This window comes from Typopeltis vanoorti, chromosome 4 (assembly GCF_054136105.1).
Source record: "Typopeltis vanoorti isolate ZY-2024b chromosome 4, IOZ_Tvanoo_1.0, whole genome shotgun sequence".
NCBI classification, from domain to species: Eukaryota; Metazoa; Arthropoda; class Arachnida; order Uropygi; family Thelyphonidae; genus Typopeltis; species Typopeltis vanoorti.
Window position 1 is genome coordinate 155,555,001 of NC_143552.1, and position 26,003 is coordinate 155,581,003.

At 35.0% G+C, this 26,003-nt stretch overlaps 1 protein-coding gene across 1 annotated transcript in view; it reads right to left on the minus strand.

Annotated features, from left to right (window-relative positions):
* Window positions 1–6,906: 6,906 nt before the first annotated feature.
* LOC150107781 (guanine nucleotide-binding protein G(I)/G(S)/G(T) subunit beta-1) overlaps window positions 6,907–26,003 on the minus strand; it is a 139,462-nt gene continuing 120,365 nt past the window's right edge. Inside the window, exons 8-9 of the mRNA XM_090392045.1 lie at window positions 17,262–17,478; window positions 6,907–9,372 (exon numbers count right to left, since the gene is read on the minus strand). Coding sequence (XP_090248171.1) covers window positions 9,266–9,372; window positions 17,262–17,478 — 324 coding nt within the window. The 3' untranslated portion in view covers window positions 6,907–9,265. The remainder of the gene's footprint in view (window positions 9,373–17,261; window positions 17,479–26,003) is intronic.

The window sequence follows — 26,003 nt, forward strand, 5'->3', positions numbered from 1 at the left end:
TTTCCCAGCAGACTTTGTGACTTTGTGACTTTTATATATATATATATATAAATATATATATATATATATAAAAATATATATATATAAATATTATATATATAAATATTATATATATATAAATATTATATATATAAATATTATATATATATAAATATTATATATATATATATATATATATATATATATATATATATATATATATATATATATATATATATATATATATATATATATACCACTTTCATATCCATCCTCTTTTGTTCTACTTTGCATATGAGTTCAATGTGGTATTCTGTCAAATGTATTTGTAAAATTAGTGTGTAGTCATTTCCTTTATGAATCTCGGCTCTGTTATAAAGTTAGTAAATTACTAAAGCATGAATCGACCCTTCAAAAGCCCTGTCGACCTTCATGCAGTATTATCTTTTTAACCTACCATTCTTGAATTCTTTTAGACCAATTTTTCTAGTATTTTACCACCTCACCTGAAATACTGATTGAGCTATAATATTTTCTACTGAGTCTTAGATCCTTTTATGCAAGATTATTTTGTCCTCTTTCAACTCCCTTGGAACTCTACCAGAGCAGACTTACAGAGCCTAGTCAAAGGCATTGCCAGATTCCTTGCACATTCTTGCAAAATCCTGATATCCCATCTAATCCCACAGCTGAAGATCACAGAACTACCAGATATACGATCTATAACTGCTTATCTCTCCATAATCAATGGCTTACCTGTTCCATCACATCATCCAATGCTCTTTCCCCAGGGGGTTATTTAAATGTTTGCCTTTGTTGGATCTCAGAGCCTGTGTAACTCAGTGGATGTGGAGTTTACACACCCCAACCCTTGACCGCACGAAGGAAGACTTGGTTTCATATCTAGAGGAAATTTTTTCGACTGGTTCCTGAGTTAGTGGATCTCTAGCATTAGCAATCTGGCATTCCGTTTGAAAAAAGTTTTTTTTTTTTTTTTACCAGAAACTCTGGTTTTTCGTCCCATAAACTGAAGAAAATCGACCGTAGAACCCACACTATTTCAGACATTAAATATATTGTTAGGGACCATGAGATGGCCGCACTTGTTAAGCCATCTCTTCCCTGCGTGCCACTTAATTAGTGATAGCCTTGTGCCAGCTATCTCTGATTGGGTAACAGTGGAGATTGAACTGCCCACTACACAAAAAGTTAGATAAGGTTAAAACGGCCTCGTCTACTCCCTATATGGTAATAATAATAAAAAAAAGCGTAAGCTGAGCGGATTTTTGTTGGATCTCAAGCCGTATTAGGATCAGGAGAAAGGGATAGTATATACATACATCGCCGCTGGTTCCCTCCAAAAAAACTGTCAGTCCCTTGTGCAAACTGCATGCAATCGATAAATAAAAATAAGCAAAACTGATATCCCAATGACAATCAATATGGAAGAAAGTGAGGGAAATTACGGATTACATGAAATAACCTAATTAAGGATAATGGTAATTTTAGTTCGGCTCAGCATACGTCATTGTCACCGTACCATAAAAAATATTTTCATTCAAGTGTAAAACATTTTTGACTGCCCTCATTTTTACGAGGGGAGACATTTTACTCCTTCTTGCACTCGTGTGAGCTCAGACGTTCGTTGTTTAAAATGCATATATATATATATATATATATATATATATATATATATATATATATATATATATATATATTATTATATTAAAATTTTCAAGCAAATACAATCATCCCTCTACTTACGTCTGGATTCCTTTCCATCCAGCAGGATGCATGTCAAAAAAAAAAAATTCACATTTGACATCCACAGACACCCTATGGTTACTGCCATACCTCACATGGTTTTGGCAATTGTCTTCTGCTAGAATAGGTGGTAAGGTCGCAGATTCCGTTTCCACACAAACTTTGTAGGACAATCACAAACGTCCATGTCCATGGCGGGATTCGAACCCGCAGCCTCTTCACTGGAAAACAGAAACGCTAACCACTCGGCCAACCAAACTGCTTAGGTCGTACGCCAATATATATCAATTCAACAGAGTTATAGGGGGTTAGGGACTTAACCATAATAAGTATATTGTCATTTTAAACCTTATTATAAAACTGTACTGTGCATTACTGCCACTAAAAAACAGAATAATCACCCAAATCTTCGTCCACAGTCACATCTTCATTACCTTCCCTATGTGAAGTACCAAGCTGCAGATCTCCTTGTGTAATCTTTGAATGAAAATATCCGATATGCTTTGCTTATTCCTATTCTTCTTTTCATCATAAATTTCTTTATGGCAAGCAAACGCATCATGTACGTTCCTTTCTACTAATCAATATCGTTCAACATAAATAGGGTCCATGTCTTCAACCATTTTCAGAACATCACTAACTGCAGAGAACATTTCTGCAAGACCGTTCACTGCGAATTGTTTAACTACCTCTTCTTGTTTCTCTTTTCCCTCTTCCTTTTCTCGTCCTTCCTCTTTTGCAATACGTTCTTCCAGTTCGACCAATTCTTAGTCGGTCAACTCTTCAGGGGAACTTTCTATGAGTTGAACGATGTCATCATTCACTTAGAGAGTCAGATTGTTTGCTAGGCCACTATTCCATCATTCAATTTACAAAGTTCTTCATTTTTTAATGAAGTGATCCCTCAATTCGTCCCAAACTACACAATATTTTTAATAGCATGATAAATAAACATTGAATGCTTCCAGAATTGCATGAAGATCACCGATATAAGACGGATGACCTGGAGCATTATCTGTAATTAATAAAATTTTAAATTCTACATTTTCTTTCACACAGCTTTCCATTTCACTCGTATTAGTTGATTAAGGCATTCGCAAACAATTTTTGAGTCATCCATGCCTTCTTATATCTCTGCTAGAAGGAAGAGTATACCTCCTGTTTTTTTAAGGCTCGTTGATTCCCAGTGCCATATCACAAATGGTTTCAGTTTATATCGTCACATTACCCCTAACAGAATCGTAATACGGTCTTTAAGAGTTATGAAACTAGACATAGATTTTAGCTTTTTGTGGATGATCCATGCCTTCTTATATCTCTGCTAGAAGGAAGAGTATACCTCCTGTTTTTTAAGGCTCGTTGATTCCCAGTGCCATATCACAAATGGTTTCAGTTTATATCGTCACATTACCCCTAACAGAATCGTAATACGGTCTTTAAGAGTTATGAAACTAGACATAGATTTTAGCTTTTTGTGGATGATCCATGCCTTCTTATATCTCTGCTAGAAGGAAGAGTATACCTCCTGTTTTTTAAGGCTCGTTGATTCCCAGTGCCATATCACAAATGGTTTCAGTTTATATCGTCACATTACCCCTAACAGAATCGTAATACGGTCTTTAAGAGTTATGAAACTAGACATAGATTTTAGCTTTTTGTGGATGAATTGACCACTCAGGTATTTTTTTCCAAAACAAGGTCTCATTCATATTAAATATTATTTGCTGTGGCAAATAATTTTCCTCCGTAATAATTTTATCCAATTTCTCCACAAATTTCTTGGCAGCCTTCTCACCAGAACTTGCAGATTCACTATACATTTACACATTATGCAGTGCAGAACGCTGTTTGAATCTTATGAACCAACCGGAAGAAGAGTTGAATTCGTAATGGTAATCGGGTCCTGCTGCTTTCTCCTTCATGTTGAAGAGACTTAAGTGTCTTAGCGGTTATGGTCATAGTACTAAGGGGTATGCCCTTTTGGTTCAGGTTCTCTATGCATGATGGAAGTAACTTTTCCAATCACCGATAGGCCCTTTCATTCGCCACTATCGTTGAACTTGCAACTAAGAATTCCTCGATTCTTTTTCTGATTCTTCACTAGGTTTCTTAATTGGGCGTATAGGGCCATGTTGCACAAAATATCGCGAAATATTTAACGATAAATACACAAATCACCTATTTATTAAACATAAAATCAACAAAGGAACTGTTGAAGCCACATGCCGAAGGAGGTTGTCGTTGAATGTGCTGTTGTTAAATAAAAAGCTTTATACTTGATGTTCGAAAGTGCAGTCGAAAATGTTATTTATTCCATTATGGGATCACGGACGCAAGTCGAGTGATGAATGTAATTGAATATTTCATGTACTTTTTTTTTTTTTTACTTTGGTATGCTTTGCTCACAAGTCGATATCACAAAAACTCAAAGCTATCTTCCAGAAAGCCGTTAACCACTTCCTGCTTGGACAGCAAAGGAAATTTTCTGATTTTATCTATTTATACAGATCAAAATCAAAACAGTTAGCAGAATTTGCGATTTACTTGATAGCATAGTACTCAGTGTGTCCCAAGTGGATTTAATAATCACAACTGTTTGAATGCTACACATACCGACCACTGAATTTGAAACTTATTTTACGCACGGGCCTACTGCCATTACCGATTGGCAGTCACATGCTTGTACATAAAATTTCATATCCCTGTCAATTCACTGCGCATAGTTCTGCGAGATGTGGGTTGGGAACAGCCTTCATTAAATGCTTCATACGTGAATTTCTGTTTCTACGTACAAGCCTTTCAGACAACAGCGATCTCGTTCCTGACGGTCTCAGGACCACAGTTACACCTCTTAAGCAATCAATGTGGGTTATTTTTTCCCATTGATTAAACACCCGAGATATGTCACCTTTTGAGGAAACAATCAGCTCTGCTGTTTTCAAAATCATGGCTCCAGCCAACCAGTCATCCACATCCACACTCAGTCCTGCATCAAACTCTGAAAGAATGTTTTTCCTATTGTGATCGACACTATTGGCGATTACGGACCAGTGGCATTCTTAAATAGCTGCCCAAAACACGTGACCAAGTATTTTGCATATATGCCGCGTAAGTGACGTTTACATATATCTGAATAAAGGTTTCTAGTTCAGTGACCGGTATGAGTATTTATCTTCTATATTATTATTACGTTTGCTCATACCTTTTGTTTAGCTACTTTTGCACATAGCTTAGCTCTCTTACATTTATTTCTATTCTTTTATGGCATCTGCCGGCTTATTTGCTAGGAACTTTCAGCATGCTTTCTTCTTTTTCAGGACTGCTTCTTTAACGTATCGTATACACCAAGGTGTTATTTTTGTCCTTGCAGACCTTACCACGTCTCCCTAGCTGGATCAATGTTTTCTTCCAAGTTTGCCACTGGAATTTCTAAGGTTTGGTTCCTGTTTTTGAACAGTTTCATCCCCACCCAATAATATTTGGGTGGTTTAGTGTATGGTTTAACTGCAAAAGCTGCTCAACTTTTAATTATTTTTAACTTTCTTACCTTCTCTTCTTTGTAATACAATATTCATTTTTATCCTACTTAAAACCGAGTCCCTTCCAATGTCAAATCCTCTGTGCTCTTGTATCATGAACCAGCATATCAGTATCAACAATGACAGAGGCTTTTCTCGTCTTCCTCCCAGTGAATATGTATCATGGTGTTAGCAATTACTAGTTGATATTCTGAACAGAAATCCATCAGGTGCATATCATTATTATTATTATTATTATTATTAGCCCTGTGCTTTTCTCCAAATTTTCCTAAAAAATTTCTATATGCCTTATTGGATTCATTTCTTACAGTGCTGTTTAATCTTCACAAGGACCACTTTTTTCATTTTCTATATATGTTACCTGCTCTAATAACTCGAAAAATTCTTTTGCTTCTTCCTTACAACCTTCTGTCGGACCACAGACAAATTTCATTGTACTTTTAGATAGAATGAGCATACTACCCACTCACTTAGCTAACATCACAGGCTCAATGACAAATCACTGAGCCTAATATTAAGGGGAACATGGAGTGTTCTTAAGTTTCTGAGAAACAAAATCTGGTAATAATTATGCAGATCCAAATAACTTAAGCTACTAATATTTTCCGCATTCACTTACATATTTTCTGTGACAATATTCATTTACTCATATATTATCATCAGTATCTATCCCACAGATTAATGTCATATTATGCCTGAATTTAAGTAAACAAAATTTCCAAGATTGAATAATTAAATGTTCTTGCAACACAAATGACTCCACGGCAGTCATGTTATCAAAAAACATACCGCAGACAGATACGGGTGTCAGTAAGGCTAACATACTCGATTCTTCAAGAGAAAGATGGCTGATAGATTTTATGCAGCTTGAAATCTCACACTCCAACTAAGAATTTCATAACATGTTCCAGATTCACCTCATTCCCTAAATCAAAGCTCACTTTGAATGGTAAAAAGAATCAATATTTTACCTCATTGCTGGCCTGGTTAGCTTAGTAAGTATCCACTCTCTAGCCAACAAACTGTAGGTTCAAATCCCACCATGGGTGTGTTTGTGTCTTTAGGTGGGAAATGAATTTCATCACCTGGAGTGAGATCACTGCCCTGTTTATTGGCGGCCCAAAGTGGCTTTTTTGTATTTTATTTTTTGAAAAGCCCAAAGTGGACTTTTCAAAAAATAAAATACAAAAAAAAAGAAAAAAAAACCTTAGTCCACTCATGGAACTAATGTAGGTTAACCTTTCGTAGATGAAAGTTGCATAAAAAAATAAAAATAAAGAACCTAAAGCCAATTTCAAGCATCATTCTGAAGAAAAATTAAAAATCTGGAAAAATTATTTGAAGTATAGGCTACATCATTCACTCTTGGAAGTGATGAAATTAAAGATATAAACAATTTCTTTAAATGTTGAATGCCATACAATCAGATGTGCAAGACATAATCACAAACAGCAAAAAAAAAAAAAAAAAAATCAGCTAACGCCTTTTTATTCCCGTATATACGGGAGTAGGCGAGGCCATTTAGCCCTATCTAACTTCTAAAATTTCTTATAAATTCTTTATAAGAAACAAAGGTCGTATCTCACATCCAATATTTGGTCATGTTTTCAATTAAGGCTACTACTGAAACAAAGAGAGAGAGACAGCTTTATTGATCAAATGAAGTTACGCATACAGTGACAGATTACAATTCAGACCAAGCTAGAGGATAAAATAAGCTCTGACTTACAGATCATTAATGCTGCCAGTCAGACGTACGAAATTTAATAGCGCTGAATGACAAACGAATGTGTCTTACGTTGGCATCCAAATGTCACATTTTAACTTAATATGTGGTAGAAGATTTCTTATTCTTCTACAAAGCTCTCATTAGCGGCAGAATAACAATGGACATCATCCTGCAATTGAGACATTCTTCTCAAAAAGAATACTTCAAATACAAAAATTACAAGATATGGAAACAACTGTATATTTTTAAACTACTCTTTGTAAACAAGATTATCACCATTTCAAAATAATTATAGTAATTTTTTTAGGGCAAGCTCTAAGTCTTAACAACATGTGTTTAATGAGCAACACACCATGAAGCTGCTAAGCTTTCAGCTCCCATTGGGTTCTGAAAGATACGAATGCAGCAGCCAAAAAAGGGACACTTCAACAGTATATATATGTATATACTGTTTAATAATTCTAGTAAAAGTGATGGCAGGTGAGAACTGTGTTGCCCAGATAAATACCATCACAAGACTTTATATTGAATTCCCTGAGTAACAGCTTTCAAACCAGCAGAGTACTATTACAATACATAAAAAACACGGAAAAATTTCTGTAGCACCGTAAAGGATTAGTGTTTAAACGGGGCTCTTGTTTAAACAATAGCTGTTACTCCAGGAGTACAAAGAGTTTATCAACTGCTACAACATAATACAGTGCAGTCTTAAGACTGCAACTTGTTGAGTCAATACAGTAGATCTGTTCACATATTTCATAAACTCTAATGTCATCTTACACATCAGAAATTTTAAAAACATGGGTTACAGACACATACTTTTCAATCCTTTATGGTACTATAGGATTTCAATACTAAATCCACCACCTTTACATTTGTGTCATCATCACATGTAGTGTACTATTCAGTGGTGCTCATATGATGACACTAAAACCCTCGAAAATGATTATTCCACTTTCGGCTCAGGTGAACACTTCTTTTTTGCTGATGTGGAGAAAGAGAGAGAGAAATATGAAGGGCTCTTCATGTTTTGAATACGGATGATATTTCTGATGCTTCTTGTAAACATAAGGAAAGTTTCTGAGAAGTCATAATCAGTAAGTTGTCAAATTATGGAATTTGGGCATGCACTATTGCAAGCACCATCACTCACACATATGATGGTCCCATGTAAATGACACTGGTTTAGAAGGGTACAGAACACCTAAGTGCACTGGGAAAAAATATTTTCACCATTTTAGAACTGTTATAGCATAATTCTTTACATTAAAAGTAATTCTCATAAATATTTACATAAGACATTAACACACTACAAACATGAAACCCAAAGTATACATTTCCATTAGTTCATTACTCTAAGTGAAGACACAAATGGTCTGCAAGAAACAATGAACAACAGGCATACATGATATACATGTAACTCAATCCTAATTTACAGCTACTTATGTACTGTATGGAGGGGGAAGGGGGAGTATAGTATAACAGATTAAGGTGTTTACAACATGTGCATGTATGTCTATGCACTTGCTGTTCTTTCAGTTATAAACATAACAGGTAACCAGCTAGTCTGTTGTGATGAGCAGAGGGGGCTCAAACTGCACCATCAATGCAGATAGCAGGTCACCTATGGCAAGCAGTATATCAAAGTATTCTCTTCCTAATCAGTCTCATTTGGGGCTCTAAAAGAGACAAGAAGGAAGAGAGAAATTACTGTCTGTGTGCATGCACATACATGCACGGTCATCAAATGAGAATATATTCATATACAGTAATACTTCACCACATAACATGCAAACACCTTGTACATACATATCAGCACAACATCTCTTGAACAAAAATTTAAACAGCAGCATAACTGTAGAACTATTAGCACAATACCAATATAACAATTGATTCTAATTTAAGAATGCAGGTGGGAAAGAAAGCAACAAAATATGGCACTATGCTGAAAGTCCATACTTCATACAGCAAATGACAGGCTGTATTTGACTAGACAATACAGGTCATGTTTGAAAGGTGTGCATAAAAATCACATATACTAATGTATCTATTCTGTGATTTATCTTCCCATGATACATTATCTTCTCCATTTTTTCTCTTACTCTCTCGCACACAAACACAATCATGCTGTGCCAATGGGAAATAAACAAAGATAAGCCATCACAAAAAAGCAGAAGCAAACGGTGTGGTCCAATTGGCTAAAAACTGCACCAATGGCATGGCAGTTAAATGGGAAGGGGACAAATGAGCCATTTCAGTTCCAGATTTTCAGGAAACTATCCCATGAACCTGTAGCTACAGCCATTCCGTCTTCTGTGACACCTAAGCAACTAACTCTGTTATCATGTCCTGCAAGCACCCCTAGCAAAAGAAAAGAAAAGTAATTATATAACACCTTAATGTTTATTTGTAAGTGATTAGATTCTAAAGGAATAACTTTTTAAAAATAGAAATTTCAAATATTCCAAAAATGATACAGCATAAATTGTACAAATATATGCACAGTGTTTGCAACAATCTTATTCTTATCTTTCAAAAGGGATACAGTAGTCGCAAAACTTTATGTTTCATCACTCCACTGATGGTCAAAGGAGTTATGTACCCTAAAATGATTAGTAACCCACAGCTAACTAAGCAAATCTTTAATATCAGCATGTGTAACATTTGATGACCAACAAAACTGACAATTTGATTGAGTCACAAAACTAGTGAAAATAATTTTAGTGAATGCGAGAACATTTCTGACATCTACAAAATAGAAATATGGCACACCACCTGTAAGGCATAGCGGTTTCCTAATGTGATACTGAACAGACTAGTATTTGCATCCCATCATGGATAGCAGAACTTGATTGGTCCCTTTCTATAGCTTTGCAGATGACAGTACTCTCCACTCGTTCTACTCATTTCACAAATCATGTAGTACTTTGCATCCCAGGTTACAAGATTACCTACAACTAGTGCCTTAAATTAAAAAAAAAAAGATAGAAAGGATAAACATTGATTTACATACCCTAATCCAATGAGGCAAGGACAACCTTGTCATATTCAGCATCGCATATAGTTTAAGGAAATTAAACACCTTATCGCCCATTATGGATCAAATATGCATCCTCTTATGCTTTGTATACATCATATATTTCAATGTAACATCAATGGTATTACAATTTTAATATACACTTCGCATCCATGATAACCTTGACATCTATAGACGTCTTGGTCGGTAGTGTGGTTAATAACATATTTGTTAATAAATAAAATTTTACTTATTATCCTATATTTTTCCAAAGTCAAATCAGCATCATCAGGAATTAATACACTTTGTATTAGATGTAGGCATACTTGCATTATGTGCATGCAGGCACACTTCAGTAACAAAGATGACAAAACTGGAGAGATACAGGAAGACCTAAAGTCCTACAATTATGTCACATTTATTTAGGTTGGGATAGTTGGTAAGGGCTGCTGCTGATTTGAGGAAAAGCCTCCCAAACTTGAATTTGCTTTGGTGGAGTAAGGTGGCTTTTTTCCCAATAGATCCTGTGTGCCAGGATAATCAACATAAGCTTAAACACTAGGATTACTTGTCATATTCAATGCCACCAAAATACAGTATTGAATTTTCTTGTGCAAAAGAGATCTCAGATCACCTAACCTTATCCTCTCACACACAAATCATCAGATAAGATCAGGTCTCTATTTGGATTAATGTTTGCCTCCTGTCTTTCCTGGCTTAAAACATATCACATCAATAGTAGCCTCTTCAGCTTCTAAGAAACTTGTCATTCTCTTTCTATCAAGAGCCTACTTTACATACAACCAAATTCTTAATTTTCAAGACAGATTCAATCTCTATCTCACAGGTGCAATGTTTTAGCACTGTCTAATCTATAGGTACTTTCATGGTCAATGCTCAAGTGAATTGGCAGCTATCCTTCCTCCACTTTCTGTTGCACCTAATTATACAAGAGTAGCAGCTGTCCAGTATCTCTTTACTGTGCAACTGCAAACAGAATGAACTTGCTTCTATTCTTCCTCTTTTATTCTGTCCACCTTTGTTCTCTGGAACAATCTTCCTTATGAAGCATTCCCAAACAATTATACCTCCTGCAATTCTTCAAAAGGAAAGAAAGAAAGAAAATAAATAAATAATAATAAAATAAAAGAATGATAAACAAATTTCTATCTCAGTCCTCATCTAAGATAGATGAGGAATGAGACAGAACCCCCCCCCTCAACCTCTCATGTATGGGATCAATAAAATAAAAAAATAGTAAATAAATAAATATTGGCATGGAGGAAATAAATGTGGAAAGAATTGATATTAAATTCGTGACATACTAAATAACATTTCAGAAGAAATCAATTTGAGAAAAACCATATCTTATAATTGAAAATTATTCTTTACTAGCACAAATTTGTCAATTGTTAAAACATTGTGAGCTATTTAAAAGTAATATCTTGCCAGCAAACAACTTATTTACAGATAAAATTGCAGAAGAGAGTGAAGGTTTTTTCTTTTATATTTGCTAGCTTGTATTAGGTATTAATACAATATAATTAATATAAATACAAGAGCAAATACTTTAAGCATTTCTGAAGTAAATGTACTTTGAATATATGCAAAAATACTGTGTGTGTGTGTGTGTGTGTGTGTGTGTGTGTGTGTGTGTGTGTGTGTGTGTGTGTGTGTGTGTGTGTGTCTTCTTCTTCGTCTATGATATCTTATGCTTTTAAGCGTCGAGATTTTGTCTAAGAGATTTCCATGCTGTCCTGTCCAAGGTTTGTTGTTTTGCTTCTTTCCAGTTAATTCCCTTCTTTTCCAATTTTTCTTTAATTTCCTTGTGTGTGTGTGTGTGTGTGTGTGTGTGTGTGTGTGTGTGTGTGTGTGTGTGTGTGTGTGTGTATATACATACATACATCTTCCTTTTCCCTTCTTTTACCTTGCAGTGTCAAGAGTTTTTCTATTTTTTTTTAACCGCAACTGTTATACAAGGATAAGGTGGTTAGCCCTATGCCTCTCAGTGTATCCTATGTCTGTAGAAGCGTTGAGTTCTCAAGGCAGGTTTGCCTGCTTGCATAATGAAAAACCCTGCAGTTCACACCCAAGACCAACTAACTTGGCTATGTCTGAGAAAGATCCTAAGCTACTCACATCAGCAACGACACGAATCGAACCCAGGGCACCCGTTTCCCAGGCATATGGTTGCGAAGCGCATAGCCACTCAGCTAACTGCATGAATCTGCCTCAAATATATATATTTGCATCACCAAAGAGTTCACAAACATTATGGCAAAATTTACTGAATGTATGACTTAATATCAACAGCACACCAACATATTTTATTCCACTATTCTGTGACTTCCTTTCTGAATTCAGTCAGCAGTGATTCGGTCAGTACTCCCTAAGCAAATTCTGTTCCTTTTAAATTTCACTCGATGATATGTATAACCTGGCATAAAAACTTTTCCCCTCTAATGATATGACTGATCACTTATTTTCATTATATGGACATGCATTTAGAGTTTGAATTAGTTATGGTAAATATGCAAAATCAAAGAGATGGCATATGATGGCAGAATGGCAGAAAGAAAGTTTTTGGGGTTGCCTAAGGTTAAAACTGGAGAACATATATTTATTTATTTAGCATATGGCATAATAAAACAAAAAAAAAAAAAAACATGACATCAAAATATATAAATACATATTTGTTTGTGCAGACAATAAAAATGAGACAAGTAGTGTACATATAAAAATAGCATAGCAGTAAAAAAGTCACTAAAATTTTAAGTCTAGTTCAGCCACTCAAGAGCTGAATGATCTGCCTCAAAAAAGCCTCTTAGGTCACCAGGGGGGAGCTCTTATGCTGCAGTTCTCCACAATGTGCCAGATGGTTTGGTTTATGGCCCCATAGTCACATTGGAGTGTAAGGTGATCTTCCCCACTTGTGTAAGCTGTCTGCACAGATACCATGTCATATGCATATCCTATTTAAGCTTTTCGACAGATGACGTTGAAGCTCAATCTCTTTCAGATTTTGGAAAGATATACCTGTTTAAATCTGGTGGCGATATTTCTTTCCAAGTTTCTAGTTTTGTTGAAATTGCTATTTACTAGTTCTTCAGCCAGTGTTAGTGGAGGCCATTGGATTTAAGGCAATTTATACTTAGATGTGGGAGGTCTTCATGTATTGGTAACAGGGGATTGCAGGTTTTTTTTTGGTGAACAATATTCTGCTGCAGAGTAGACTAGGCACAACATGGAGCATCACAGTATAATAGCAGAAGAACCCCCACAGTTTTTGTATGTTGTTATTACAGGTTCTGATCTTCTATCTAAGGTAACACCCAGATATTTAGGGAAATCTTGGTGATGCAGCATTGTGTTGTTAAAGCTGACCAGGGCTTCTGATGTAATGTCCAATCTCACCCTCTCATGGTGCACCTCATTAGTAGTTATCTACCAGATACTGAACAAAGAGAATGGGCTGGCAATTTGGGACTTAGTTGCACAAATCATTCTTATTGGCTTAAACCAAAATAAAACAATGCTGCAACATACAGAATTTAATGCTAAATGGAGTCACGCAGTTAAACAAGGTCCCACTGTTTTTACTATCAGGGGATTAAGGATCTTCCTCAGCCATAGCCAAGTTAGCTGATCTTGGGTGTGGACAGCAGGGTTTTCCCCCCCAGTTTATCAGGGGTTTTTCATCCCGAAAGCAGGCAAACCGGCCCTGTGAACACACACAGATACAGATACAGTCAGGAATACTTAAGACAATCCCTCCAAGCCATAGGTCTGAATTGTCAGCTATGCCAGTCCTGAGTCCGGATAAAAATAGGGAGGATTGAGGTAGTGCCGTACCTCCTGGCCATTGAATCACCATGCGAAATGAATGAAACTGTTTTTACTAGAAACCAGGACAAACAGTAAAAATCAGATACTGTTATAAACCCCAACTCAACATCAGCAGCCTCCAAGATTATTACCATCACATTAAGAAGCATTAATGGATAAGCACAAGATCAGCATAATAGGTATTACCAAAACAATGAAGACAAAAACAGATGAGACTAAGAAACAAACACAAGATGTTATATTCAGGCAATAATGACCAAGGGGAAAGGAGTAACTATAGTATTCAACAGTAAATAACAAGTTAATCTTCTTGAATGGCAAGCAGTATCAAACAGAATGATGTGAGCAAATATCAAAAGGGAGAATTAGACAATGAAACTTATTAACAAGTTCTACTAAGGAAGTGGAGAACTTTTTCAAGACAACATTAGAGGACACTGGCAAAGGAATAGTTGGTCCTTGTTGGAGATCAAAACAGCACAGTAGGAAATGATTACTGATATATATATACAAATGTTTTGGGAAAATTTGGTGAAAATTCCAGCAGCTTTTACAATTATTATTATTAGCTTTGCTCTTTTCAAAACTTTTCTTCTTTGATTGTTTCAAAACATGGACTAGTCCAATCAGTTACTAACATAAAGACATGCACAATTCATATGGAGAGAAGATACAAGTAAGAAAATTCTCATTGATTACTTTACTGTTGATAGCAGGCTTCATCATTTAGTTCTAAGCAGGATTAAGTTGATCACACTGCATGTAAGAATGTTTTAAAAATATTGAATGATTCATCATGAGAGGCATGTTGTGAGGTTGCGTGTAAGGATAGAAAAATCAGAACTCTAAGGTGAACTCAGGAAGTTAAAGAGGCAGTCAAAGAAAAGAAGAGAGCATATCAAAAGTTCCTGGCAAGTAAGTCAGCTTTTGTTCTGAGAGAATACAGAGAAAAAAATGTAAGAAAGCTAAACAAAAGACTTGTAAGGTCAAAGAAAATAAATATCAGGAAGGTGTCAAAAGTTAAAAAATGGAGGAAAGAGTACTGCTGTAAAAGGAATATCAAGGATAATAAAGGGGGAAAAATATATATATATTCTAGATGCCTAAAATAATTACTTTGAAAGATTGCTAAATGAAACAAGCATTGGCAGCACTGTCACAGAAAACATTCAAAAGGAATGCAACCAGGAATACAAATCAATACTTAATGTAGAAAAAGCCATCAAAAACCTGAAAGGTGGAATGGCAGCTGAAGTATATATATATAAATGATATTTGTCTGGCAATGCTCAAATAGTTTTCAGTGGCTACACTGTATAATCAGCAGCTGATCAGAGTGATGAACTCCAGACGACTGGAATAGTGAAGTGACTTCACATGCAAACTTTGTTTGCTTGCACTTGGATAAAGGATGAAACCAAGAATACAATTTCTTGGCATCTTTAATTTATAGTATAACCAAGTGAAAAAAGCTTTCAACAAGAATATAATTTCTTGGCATCTTCAAAGTAATGACGTAAATTTTTCATTATGATCAAATTCTTAATGCAACTCATGTACACAGATCATATAAGATCATGGACATTCTCTGAGGGTGATATCAGGAATTTAATGATGAAAATCTGATAATAAGGCTTATTTGTGCACTTTGTCCTGTAGAAGATTCCAATAATGAAAAAATAAATGTTTCTGACTTATCAGAGAGAGAGAGGTAATTAGCATAAAGAAAAAGCTGGTTCTTGTTAGAGAATTAAACAGCAATGCTAATAATAATGATAAGTTCATATTGATAATAATAAGCTACATTATGCCTATTACTAATTAATCTGCCTTCCTTGACCTCTTGTTGCAAAAAAAAAAAAAAATTAACAATGCATTATATTAGAAATTAATTACATTAATCTGATCAAAAATTAATTTTCAGACATCCCAAGATTAGTGTTACTGCAGTTGGATACTCTAAACAATCCAAGGATGTGTGCATTATTACACAAATCTAACATACCAGGTGCCATTCACCATCTTATCACACTGAAAGAAAGGATTATTAAAGTTGTGTGTTGCAACATTAAAATGTACATAAATTCAAACGGACTGAGCACAGAAGAATATAGATGGGATTTGAAATATTCAGCGATCATTACTTATTTTTAAGCCAGATAAAGATGAATATTATACTGAATTTTTTAAAAAAGAATAATTAAACTAGTAAAGTGTGTAGTCAAAAATACAAATACTAATCAAGGGAAAAAAAATGGAAGTTTGAAAATAGGAACCAAACCTTATGAAACTCATGATAAAATCTGATGAAAACACTGATTCAATCATATAGTGAACTTGTCTGCAAAGATGGATAAATTGGAACTTCAAGGTGGACCCAAGAAGTTAAAAGGCAGTCCAGTAAAAAAAGAAAATCATGCTAAAAATTCAAGACAAGTAAATCAGCATGTGACCTGAGGGAATATAGAGGAAAATGTAAGAAAGCTATCTGTGAAAGAAGCTAAACAAAAGGTCACACAAAGACTTGCAAATACACCTTCAGTGATAGATTATGGGCTTAAAATTATGGAAAAAAAGGAGTGTATTTTTCTTGTCTGAGCATTCTTGTCAGGGAAAGAGCTGAAAAAATCAGTTATTTTCATTAAATGTCCCAAAAACTAATATCGGGAGTAATATTCTCCTAACATTACAGTGAAATTCATTACAGGTTCACCACAGTGCTTACCCTAGTCTTGCTTAATTAATTAGTGAAATTACAAACAGCTCACATATATCACAAATAATCTTTACGAAAATTTGTGGCAGGGCTGTTTAGAATACAGGTATTTAATCTAGTACTAAAGGTATTTCTAATTTTACTAAAGTACTAAAGGTATTTCTAAATTTTACTAGTACTAAAGGTAAAAAGTAAAATTTTACTAGTACTAAAGGTATTTCTAAAGGAAGGGCTGAACCCATCCTTTAGGATGGGTTCAGCCCTTCTAATGAGGGATTAAGTATGTATTTTATGACTGTAGATCAGTGTGTGTGTGTGTGTTCATGGGACAGGTTTGCCTGTTTTGAGGGATGAAAAACCTGAATTTCCGGGTGAGAAACCCCTCTCTCTTCGTATGAGATTGGCTAACTGACTTTAATTGAAAGATACTAGATAAAGATTCCTCACGTCATGGATGGGAATCGAACCCAGATCTTTCTGAGCAAAGGACTTTGTCTATACTGACTGAGCTACGGAGGCTCTTTTTATATGGTAGGTTCTATCAAATGTCGATTCCAAAAAATAGTCATTGAATACTAGTCTTTTAAGACAATTCAATAATGAAAACAGTTAATGAAAAACTTATATAATATAAACAAAATAATTTATTACACTTAAAGAAATAATGATTACCTGCACGTTCTGCTTTCATTGAATCCCATACATTGCAATTAAAGTCATCATAGCCAGCAAGAAGAAGGCGACCACTTTTAGAAAAGGCAACAGATGTTATACCACATATAATATTATCATGTGAATACATTGCTAGCTCTTGATCTGCACGGATATCAAATAAGCGGCAGGTAGCATCATCAGATCCAGTTGCAAAAGCATAACCATTAGGAAAAAACTGCAATTAAAAATATTAAATAAAAATCTCAGCAATTGTCTTAAAAATAGTTAGAGCATTACAACAGAATATATTTCCATTTTTGAAGAAAATTACTCTTACACCTCCAAATCAAATCAAAAAATTTTGAATAATCAAAGAAAATGTGTTGAATGATTCGTAATTCTAATTTATTGCATAGAAAATAATTGTTACAAAATATGAACTAGCATAATCTAAATCTATGTACTTTGTGGATTATATAACCATGCAAACACATAAAAATGTAATATAAATTATAAGAAAACTGTTTTGGTTTTGAGGAGAGCATAGAAATAGCATATATTTTAGTAGCTGTGGGACTTACTTGTGTATGAGGAACCATTTGGCATGGATTTCAGTTAATCATTGCTAAACATGGGTTGAACAAGTGATTGGAAGCTAAGAAGTTTCATATGTTGTCTCTACACAAAGGGCCAGACAACAGTTTATAGTTAAGGAATTGAATGTTCTCAAGCAAGCATGAGTAGAGTATTGAGATAGTATTCTAATAACTGGAGTTTTCAAAATAATTGCTGCAATAGTGGTCGAAAGGTAATAACTACATTAAGAGATGAGAGGAGATTGAAAAATATCGCAAAGAAAAATTGCTTCCAAAGTATAAGGTATTCTCACAGGGGACGGAAATAACTAGGCGTGAATGTGTCTAAATCTACGATATTGAGATGATTTCACAAATTGGGTTTTAAATCACGTGTGCCTAAGTTGTCCTAAGAGACAAAAATGGACTTGTTTCTAGTCTGCAGATCATATGGGCATGTTTTGATAAAAAAAGACTATGAACTACTAGTAAATAATATGCTCAACTGTTTACAAATGGTCATTAAAGCTAACGGAGATGTAACAACGTACTAATCACATGACTGTAATTTTTGTGCACGTTTACAAATAAAAGTTTGCTTATCATTTATATTACATTTTTATGCAATTCCTTTCTATGCAATAAATTAGAATTGCAAATCAATCAACACATTTGCTTTGATTATTCAAATTTTTTGATTTGGAGGCATATATTATTATCATGAGTAATTTTCATGCATGATATGAGATTTAGAGCAAACTAAATGAATCTCATTAGTATATCTTTTGATTACATACATATCTGTTAATTACATACAAAGACTAATCAAAAATATCCAAGCCAGAATTTTTATGGGAAACAGTACAGCAGTGATCATTCTTTCACTGTTACTTCCCAGCAAAGAAGATGGCTGTTTGACTCTATGATGAGAAATGTGATATGGAAGGAGCAATGTGTGTTCTGCTAGAGATTTCATAAAATAGCCAAAGACATATGAAATTTAAGGCAAATCTTTCCTAATGTTTAGGGCAACACAAATTACTTTCTTTTAATATGTACTTGAGGTATTTGTGACAATTAATACTGAGCACAATACACAACCAAAAAGTAAATAAAGTTTAGTGACTAAAAGAACCAAATATTTTGGATAGAAAATAATCATCACTAGTAATAAATCAGACAAATTTAAAATAAAGTTGAACTTACAATTGGCTAACTATCTGTAGCATGTGCTGAGATCTAGAAGCATGATATCTGACAGATTAAACTTAATATTGCAGATATGCATTCCAGGAGGAAATTAGCCACTAAGGATGAAAATCTCCCAAATTTCAGGCAAGAAAAGGCTATAACTTTGTTTAAACTAGGATGACACAACAAAAGGCTTCAGAGCTCTTGTTAAATTCTGAATGAGAACATCATCATCAAAGTCCTGACACATACCCTCAAAGGGTGTACAGGACATGATAGTACTACATGAAAAATTTACATCATTACTAACTTCCTATCTACAATTTTCCTCCAAATCAGTCTATTACTTGTCAAGACTTCAATGTTATCATTATCAGATCTTATATTTCTATCGTCTAAGGCACATTGTACTGTATCAATCCACCTATATCTTGGTCTTCCTCTTGGTCGTTTTCCTGCCAACCTGGCAACGAACACTTGTTTTGCTAATCTTTCTTCACCCATTCTGTTTAAGTGATCATACCACCTGAGATTAGCTCTACTAACGCATTCCTGGATGCCGACAATGTCAAGTTATTTCCTAATATCCTCATTTTTAATATGATATTGCCATTGATGCCATCTGTTCACACCTCTAATCTTTCTCAGGACGGTCATATCTGCGGTCTCTAGTCTTTAGTCACAGCTCTCAGATCCATGTTAAAACTGGTTTGAACACTGTCTTGTATACAGCTAATTTAGTGTTCCAACTAATTTCTCTCTTATTCCATATGAATTTATTCAATTGACTTCCGACCATAGCAGCTTTGTTGATTCTGTTGTCTATTTCCATATTTAATTTACCATCTTCAATAAAAATCATGCCTAAGAAGCTGAAATGTTTTACTTGTACCACAGGTTCCCTGTTCACAACACAGTTGACATTTTTCAACAATTCTACCTATTTTCTTTGTCTTTGTCTTTTTAATGCTGACCTTTATACCATATCTATTACAACAGTTATTCAATTTAGTCAGGGAATCTTGCAAACTTGTAGCAGATTTATTTAGAAGTATAACATCGTCGCATAAAGCAAAGAGCTGACATTAACATCTCCAATTCTGTTATCATTTTTAATACCACTTTCATTCATAATGTGATCTATATAGATGATGAATAACAGAGAGGATAATGTACATCCTTGTCTAACACTAGATTTAACATTAAACCATCTTCCTGTACATTCTTCAATTCTAACTGCTGGCTTACAACTCAAATACAGACTAAGTATTGCTTGATATAATCCCCCATCGACACCATATAACTGTAGCGTATTGAACAGCTTCTCTCTTGGGACCTTCTCATATGCCTTTTAAAAATCGACAAAACTTAAATACAGATCTTTGTTATATTCCCATGCTTTCTCGACAATTTGTCGTAAAGTGAAGATCTGATCCTGACAGCCTCTATTTGGCCTGAATCCAGCTTGTTTTTCACTCAGCTTTTCTTCCACAATTCTTCTCAACCGTTTCTCAAGTATACTTGCATAGATCTTGTCAGGAACACTCAGTAGGGAAATACCTCTGTAATTCTCACATTCAGTTTTATTTCCCTTTTTACATATGGGCACTATTAGAGTTCTACTCCAATCATCAGGAATTCATCCCTCTGTCCAGGTTTTCTGAATTATGCAGTGCAGCCACTGCAAGACTCTTATACCGCCATACTTCAGCATTTCTGGTCGAATATCATCTACTCCTGCTGCCTTTCTACATTTCAAGCCTTTGATGGCTTTTTCTACTTCAAGTATGGATATGTATTCCTGACAATATGCCTGTTGAGTGTTTTTTTACCACTGTGCTATCAACTGCTTGTTTCATTTAGCAATTTTTCGAAGTAATTACTCCATACTTCAAGGATATCTTTTTCTCCTGTTTTCATATCACCTTCATCATCATCTCTAACTCCTTTTACAGCACTCTTTTCTCCATTTCTAAGCTTCTTCAACAACCTTCAGAATATCTTACCACCTTCTTGATATTTATTTTCTATATTCTAAGAGCACAAGCTGACTTATTTGCCAGCAACTTTTGATATGCTTTCTTCTTTTCCATCAAAACTTCGTTAACCTCCTGTGTCCACCATGGAGTCCTGATTTTTCTATCCTTGCAGACAACCTCACCACATGCCTCTGGCTGAATCAATCAGGGTTTTCTTCAAGGCTTGCCACTGAATCTCCAAGGTTTGGTTCCTGTTCTCAAACTCTTTCATTTTTTCTTCAATAATCTTTGCGTATGTTAATCTACAGTTCACATCTCAACTTTTATTCGCTTTAAAACTTTCTTACATGTTATTCTTTTCAATATGAAATTCAATTTTATCCTGCTCAAGACTAAATAGTGATCGCTTCCAGTTTCAAATCCTCCGTACATTCTGGTGTCCTACACCAGGGAGAAAATATCACTATCAACAATAACATAGTCAATGAGACTTAATCCTTGCCTCTTCTCCCCCATGTGAATGTGCACATTTTTATGTTGGAACACGGTGTTAGTAATAACCAATCCATTTCCTGAGCAGAAGTCCAACGGGTATTTGCCATTATTATTAGCTTTGCTCTTTTCTCCAAATTTTCCCAAAATATTTTTTGTATGTCTGACAATCATTTCCTACTCTGCTATTCAGATCCCCAACAAGGACCACTTTTCCTTTTTCATTGTGTCAGTTGCTTTTTCTTAAGCATCGAAAAATTCCTCCACTTCTACCTTGGTAGAATCTTCTGAGGGACCATAGGAACAAATAAATCTCATTGTCCAGTTCCCCATTCTCATATTTGCCCACATCACTCTACTTGAGACTGCCTGCCATTCAAGAAGATTAGCCTCTATTTTGTGTTGAATACTATGGCTACTCCTTCTTTTCCTTGATTGTCATTGTCCGAATATAACATTTTGTATTTATTGCTCAGAAAAATCTCACCAGTTTTTGTCTTTTTTGTTTCAGTCACCCCTATTATGTCGATCTGGTACTTATCTAATTCCTCAGCTAGCTCCATTTCTTTACCATTCAGGCTTCTTATGTTGATAGTACCGATCTTTAACTCTGGTGATGTTGAGTTGGGGTGTGTTTTCAGATTTGTTCCAGTAGTTGACTTTTCGCTGTTCGCCCTGGTTCCCTGGTGTAAACAATGGGGGCCTTGTTTAACCGGGAGACGCCAGAGCCGGCATGAAATTTTGTCATGTTGTACCATCATTTTTTATTTTGGTTTAATCAATAAGAATACAATTTGGTCAGCTAAATCCCAAATTGCCAGCCCATCCTTGTTCGTTCAGTATCCAGGTAGATACCCAACAGGTTTCTACCTGGATCAACAGGTATCTATCTATCCACCACGAGAAGGTGAGGATTGGACATTAGGTCAGAAGCCCTGGATGGTTCTCCGTATTCCTTTAAAGGCTATGTGGAAGTCTCCTCTCAGTTATACAGTTTTGACCCTTAAGCACCCTGAATGAGAACATTTATAAGACAATATTATCTCATTCAGAGTTTAACAAGATCTCCCATTCCCAAAGCCAATTTTTGTTATTTAGAATTAATGTGAATAATTCCTTATTGATGTGTCACAAAACTGTAAAATAAGTGTAAATATTTCTAGTTATAAATTGTGCTATTCTTGCAAATTCCAGGTAGTATGCATACACATCATGTAAATTATAAACGGAGACCTTGGAACTTAATCCTATTATTGCCTAGGGCAGGATACGTAAGCTTGTAAGTTAGTCATACATGTAACAATCTAACTTTTCACCAGAGTCCTATTTGGTGCTGATAACTGAACGATGCTTATGGAGATGTCTGCCAGTGCACATTTTTGGCGCCAGAGATTAGGGAGATATGCGCTGTTAAAAAAGAAAGGAACCAATGGGAAATTTGAACGCGAGATACAAAACTGAATTGCAGAGCCAACATCGCTCTCTTCTCTCTTGTTTCCTGACTCCGGCCCTGGATCTTCAATGATTCCAGAGTCGTGGAAGCTTCAGAAGTATCCAGCATTATGGTCGTCAATTTTGCCAGATATATCCGTTCCAGAGCCAGTCAGACGAATGCGGCAATACAGGGCCATGCTGTACTACAATGACCAGAAAACTGAGTAATCTTTCCGTTATGCTGTAGAAGACAAGCCTTCTTATAGATGCAGCCAGGGCAGACAGAATGTTTCCAGGTAAGTCCTAGGAAGAAAGATAGGTGCCATCCAGAGCACATGATGTCAAGAAAAGTATTTCTACTGTCCCGGTAAGATATCCAATTATCTGTCTTACAAGCATGTGAAAGGGGACATGTAATGTATATGAGAATATTCTTAATTGAACTTGTAGTGATTCAGAAATTGTTCCTAAGGAATGTGTTCAATTTAGATTAGGATGTTTGTTCCAAGAGAATGTGTGTAGTATTGAATTTTGTTCATAGTGGACATGTAAGAATATAACAATAGTTCCTAGAGAACGTGTGTATAAGAATTAACAACTGTTCCTCAGTAGATGTAAAAGACATTAATGAAGTTCACAGAGAACGTGTGTGTAAGAATTTAAGAGTTAATGTTAGTACCTGAGGAATATGTTCTGATTTAGATGATCTATGTAGAGTTATGTGACAAGATTGAGGAACCTTAGGAACTCTAAATGTTAGATTGTTGAAAGTTTATTTTTCACTTGGTCAGAATATAATAAATTTAGTTTAATCCTTTATCCAAGTGTGTGCAAACAAAGTTTGCACCTGAAAGCATCTTCAGGACTGGGGTAAAGTGGTACAACACCGGACAACTCGTTACAAAGGTGGAGCAAGCTACTAACACTCCTATCTCAGTATCTCCCATAATGCAAAACACATCTCCTTGTGGATATGTATAATGTTATGCATTAAGGGAAGGGCCAGTACCCAGACTAGTTTCAACCTTTATATATCTTTATATATCCTGAAGATACTTTCAGGTGCAAACTTTGTTTGCACACACTTGAATAAAGGATTAAACTAAATTTATTATAAATGTTAGATTGTATAATGTGCTGAGTATTGAATTGGAAGTTAAGTAAGGCAGCAGCTAATTAATGTAGGGTTCCGATTTTTTTTATTGCCAATGATTTTTCCTTAATAGAAAGGTTGTGAGCAGAGTATGATCTCATGTTTTAGATACTTAAAAAATGTGTTTGATAATTTAAGTGTAGTTATATATCCATTAAAATCAATTGAGAGATCTTAATTCATGTTTAATTCAAGTTTGTAATTTTTTGTCTTAGTATAATAAATGTCCTAGTTTGATGGTAATTACGTGCTTGCCTGTTTTGTTCTCATTTCACCACTTGCTAAAATAGAATCTAAGTGGGGAAACTGAAAACTTATATAGAAGTATTGGATAGAGGGCCACGATTGCTGAATGTTTAAAAGTTGAGATAAATTATTGATTTAGAAAACCTATAGTAGGTAAAAGGTGATGTTATACTTACTGATTGTTATTTCCATGATGTTATGCATGCAACCATCTAGATGCGGAGTGGCACAGCGTGAACAATTAAATTTCTCTGCATTGAAAAGGAATTAATAAGTGAGAATTAGAGAAGTTAACCTTTTTCATAGATTACTTCCTTACCATCGCTGAATAAGTTTAATGTCAATTTGATTCAAGGGTAGGCCTAAAGACGACTGAGGACTGTGTGTTTAAGATACATAAGGGAGATAAAGTAATAAGGAAAGAGGATACCTTAATATAAGTTGTATAAGAGTCGTTACGGAAGAATCACAAAAATAAAGTATGGTTAAAGGTTAAATTATAAGAAAGTAACAACAAAATACGAAAATACAAAGATATAACACTCTCTTTTTAAACAAACAGCTTATACCAACTGCATGTCTTTAACAGCTCTATGTTCCATGCTGACGGTGCAGTGCAAGATCTAAAAACCTGGTATGACACCTGGTATCTCCACCAGGCAGTCTGCCCAAAACCATGAAACATGGCACTTGCATGGGACTTTGTAAAACCAGGTAGAAATAAATGAGAAAACTTATCTTTCATAGTAAGCAAGAAACTGAACAAATATTAATCAGAAAAAAATTTGGAATGAATTGATATTTTAGGATTCTGGTAACAGGTTTGAAGATTCCAGATGCTTACGGGATGGGAACAACTCTTCATTTAAATGAGATCTCATGATTAAGAAATCACTAGAGTGAATGCACAGGTCTAAGATTTTTTCTCTGAAGTGCAGACTGTACAAATCTATATATATACTGGATTTTACAAGCGTTAACTGCAGTACAAAATTAGCAGTGTGGAATTCTTGTGCTTTTTTGGTTCTAATGACAATTTTTAAAAGAATCAAATATTAAAAACAATATCTAAGGAGAGGATATATGAAGAAAAACAATTTCCTATAAGGGGGATAACCTTTAATCCATTGTTTCTATTCAGAATGGGCAATGAAGTAAGACTTCATTCGCAGCTTTCCTTGTATAATCATTCTAAAAGAAAATAGCTTGTGTAGGCCTGTAGTCTTACATACTAAAGGATCCAATGTTTTGTAGAAATACAATCAGCAAGTTCAGAGTGTTCCAGCTCATGGAATCCAATGTTAAAATATTCATCCCGATGAACAGCTGCAGATCATCCAATATGACCTGAAATAAGCTAGCCCACAATGCAGATATCTGCTAAATGCCCAGGTAGACCATACGAGGAAGCTTATCCTTTGCAAAGCCTAGAAAGGAAGAAAGTTTATTAACAAGTAGTTTGACAATCCCCCCCCCCCATAAACACCCTTGATATAAGGGATGGCAATATGTGATAACTTCCTGGGAGGCAGGCAAATCTAGAAACTCCACAACCATTAATGACTTTGTTAACAAAGGACTCAATGAAGCTGTCAGACAAGAATGAGGTCTTGATAAAATTTATTTCTTGCATTCAAGCATAAAAGAGTGAGTCTGATGGATGAAAGACTTAATGGTGCCAAATTTTTGG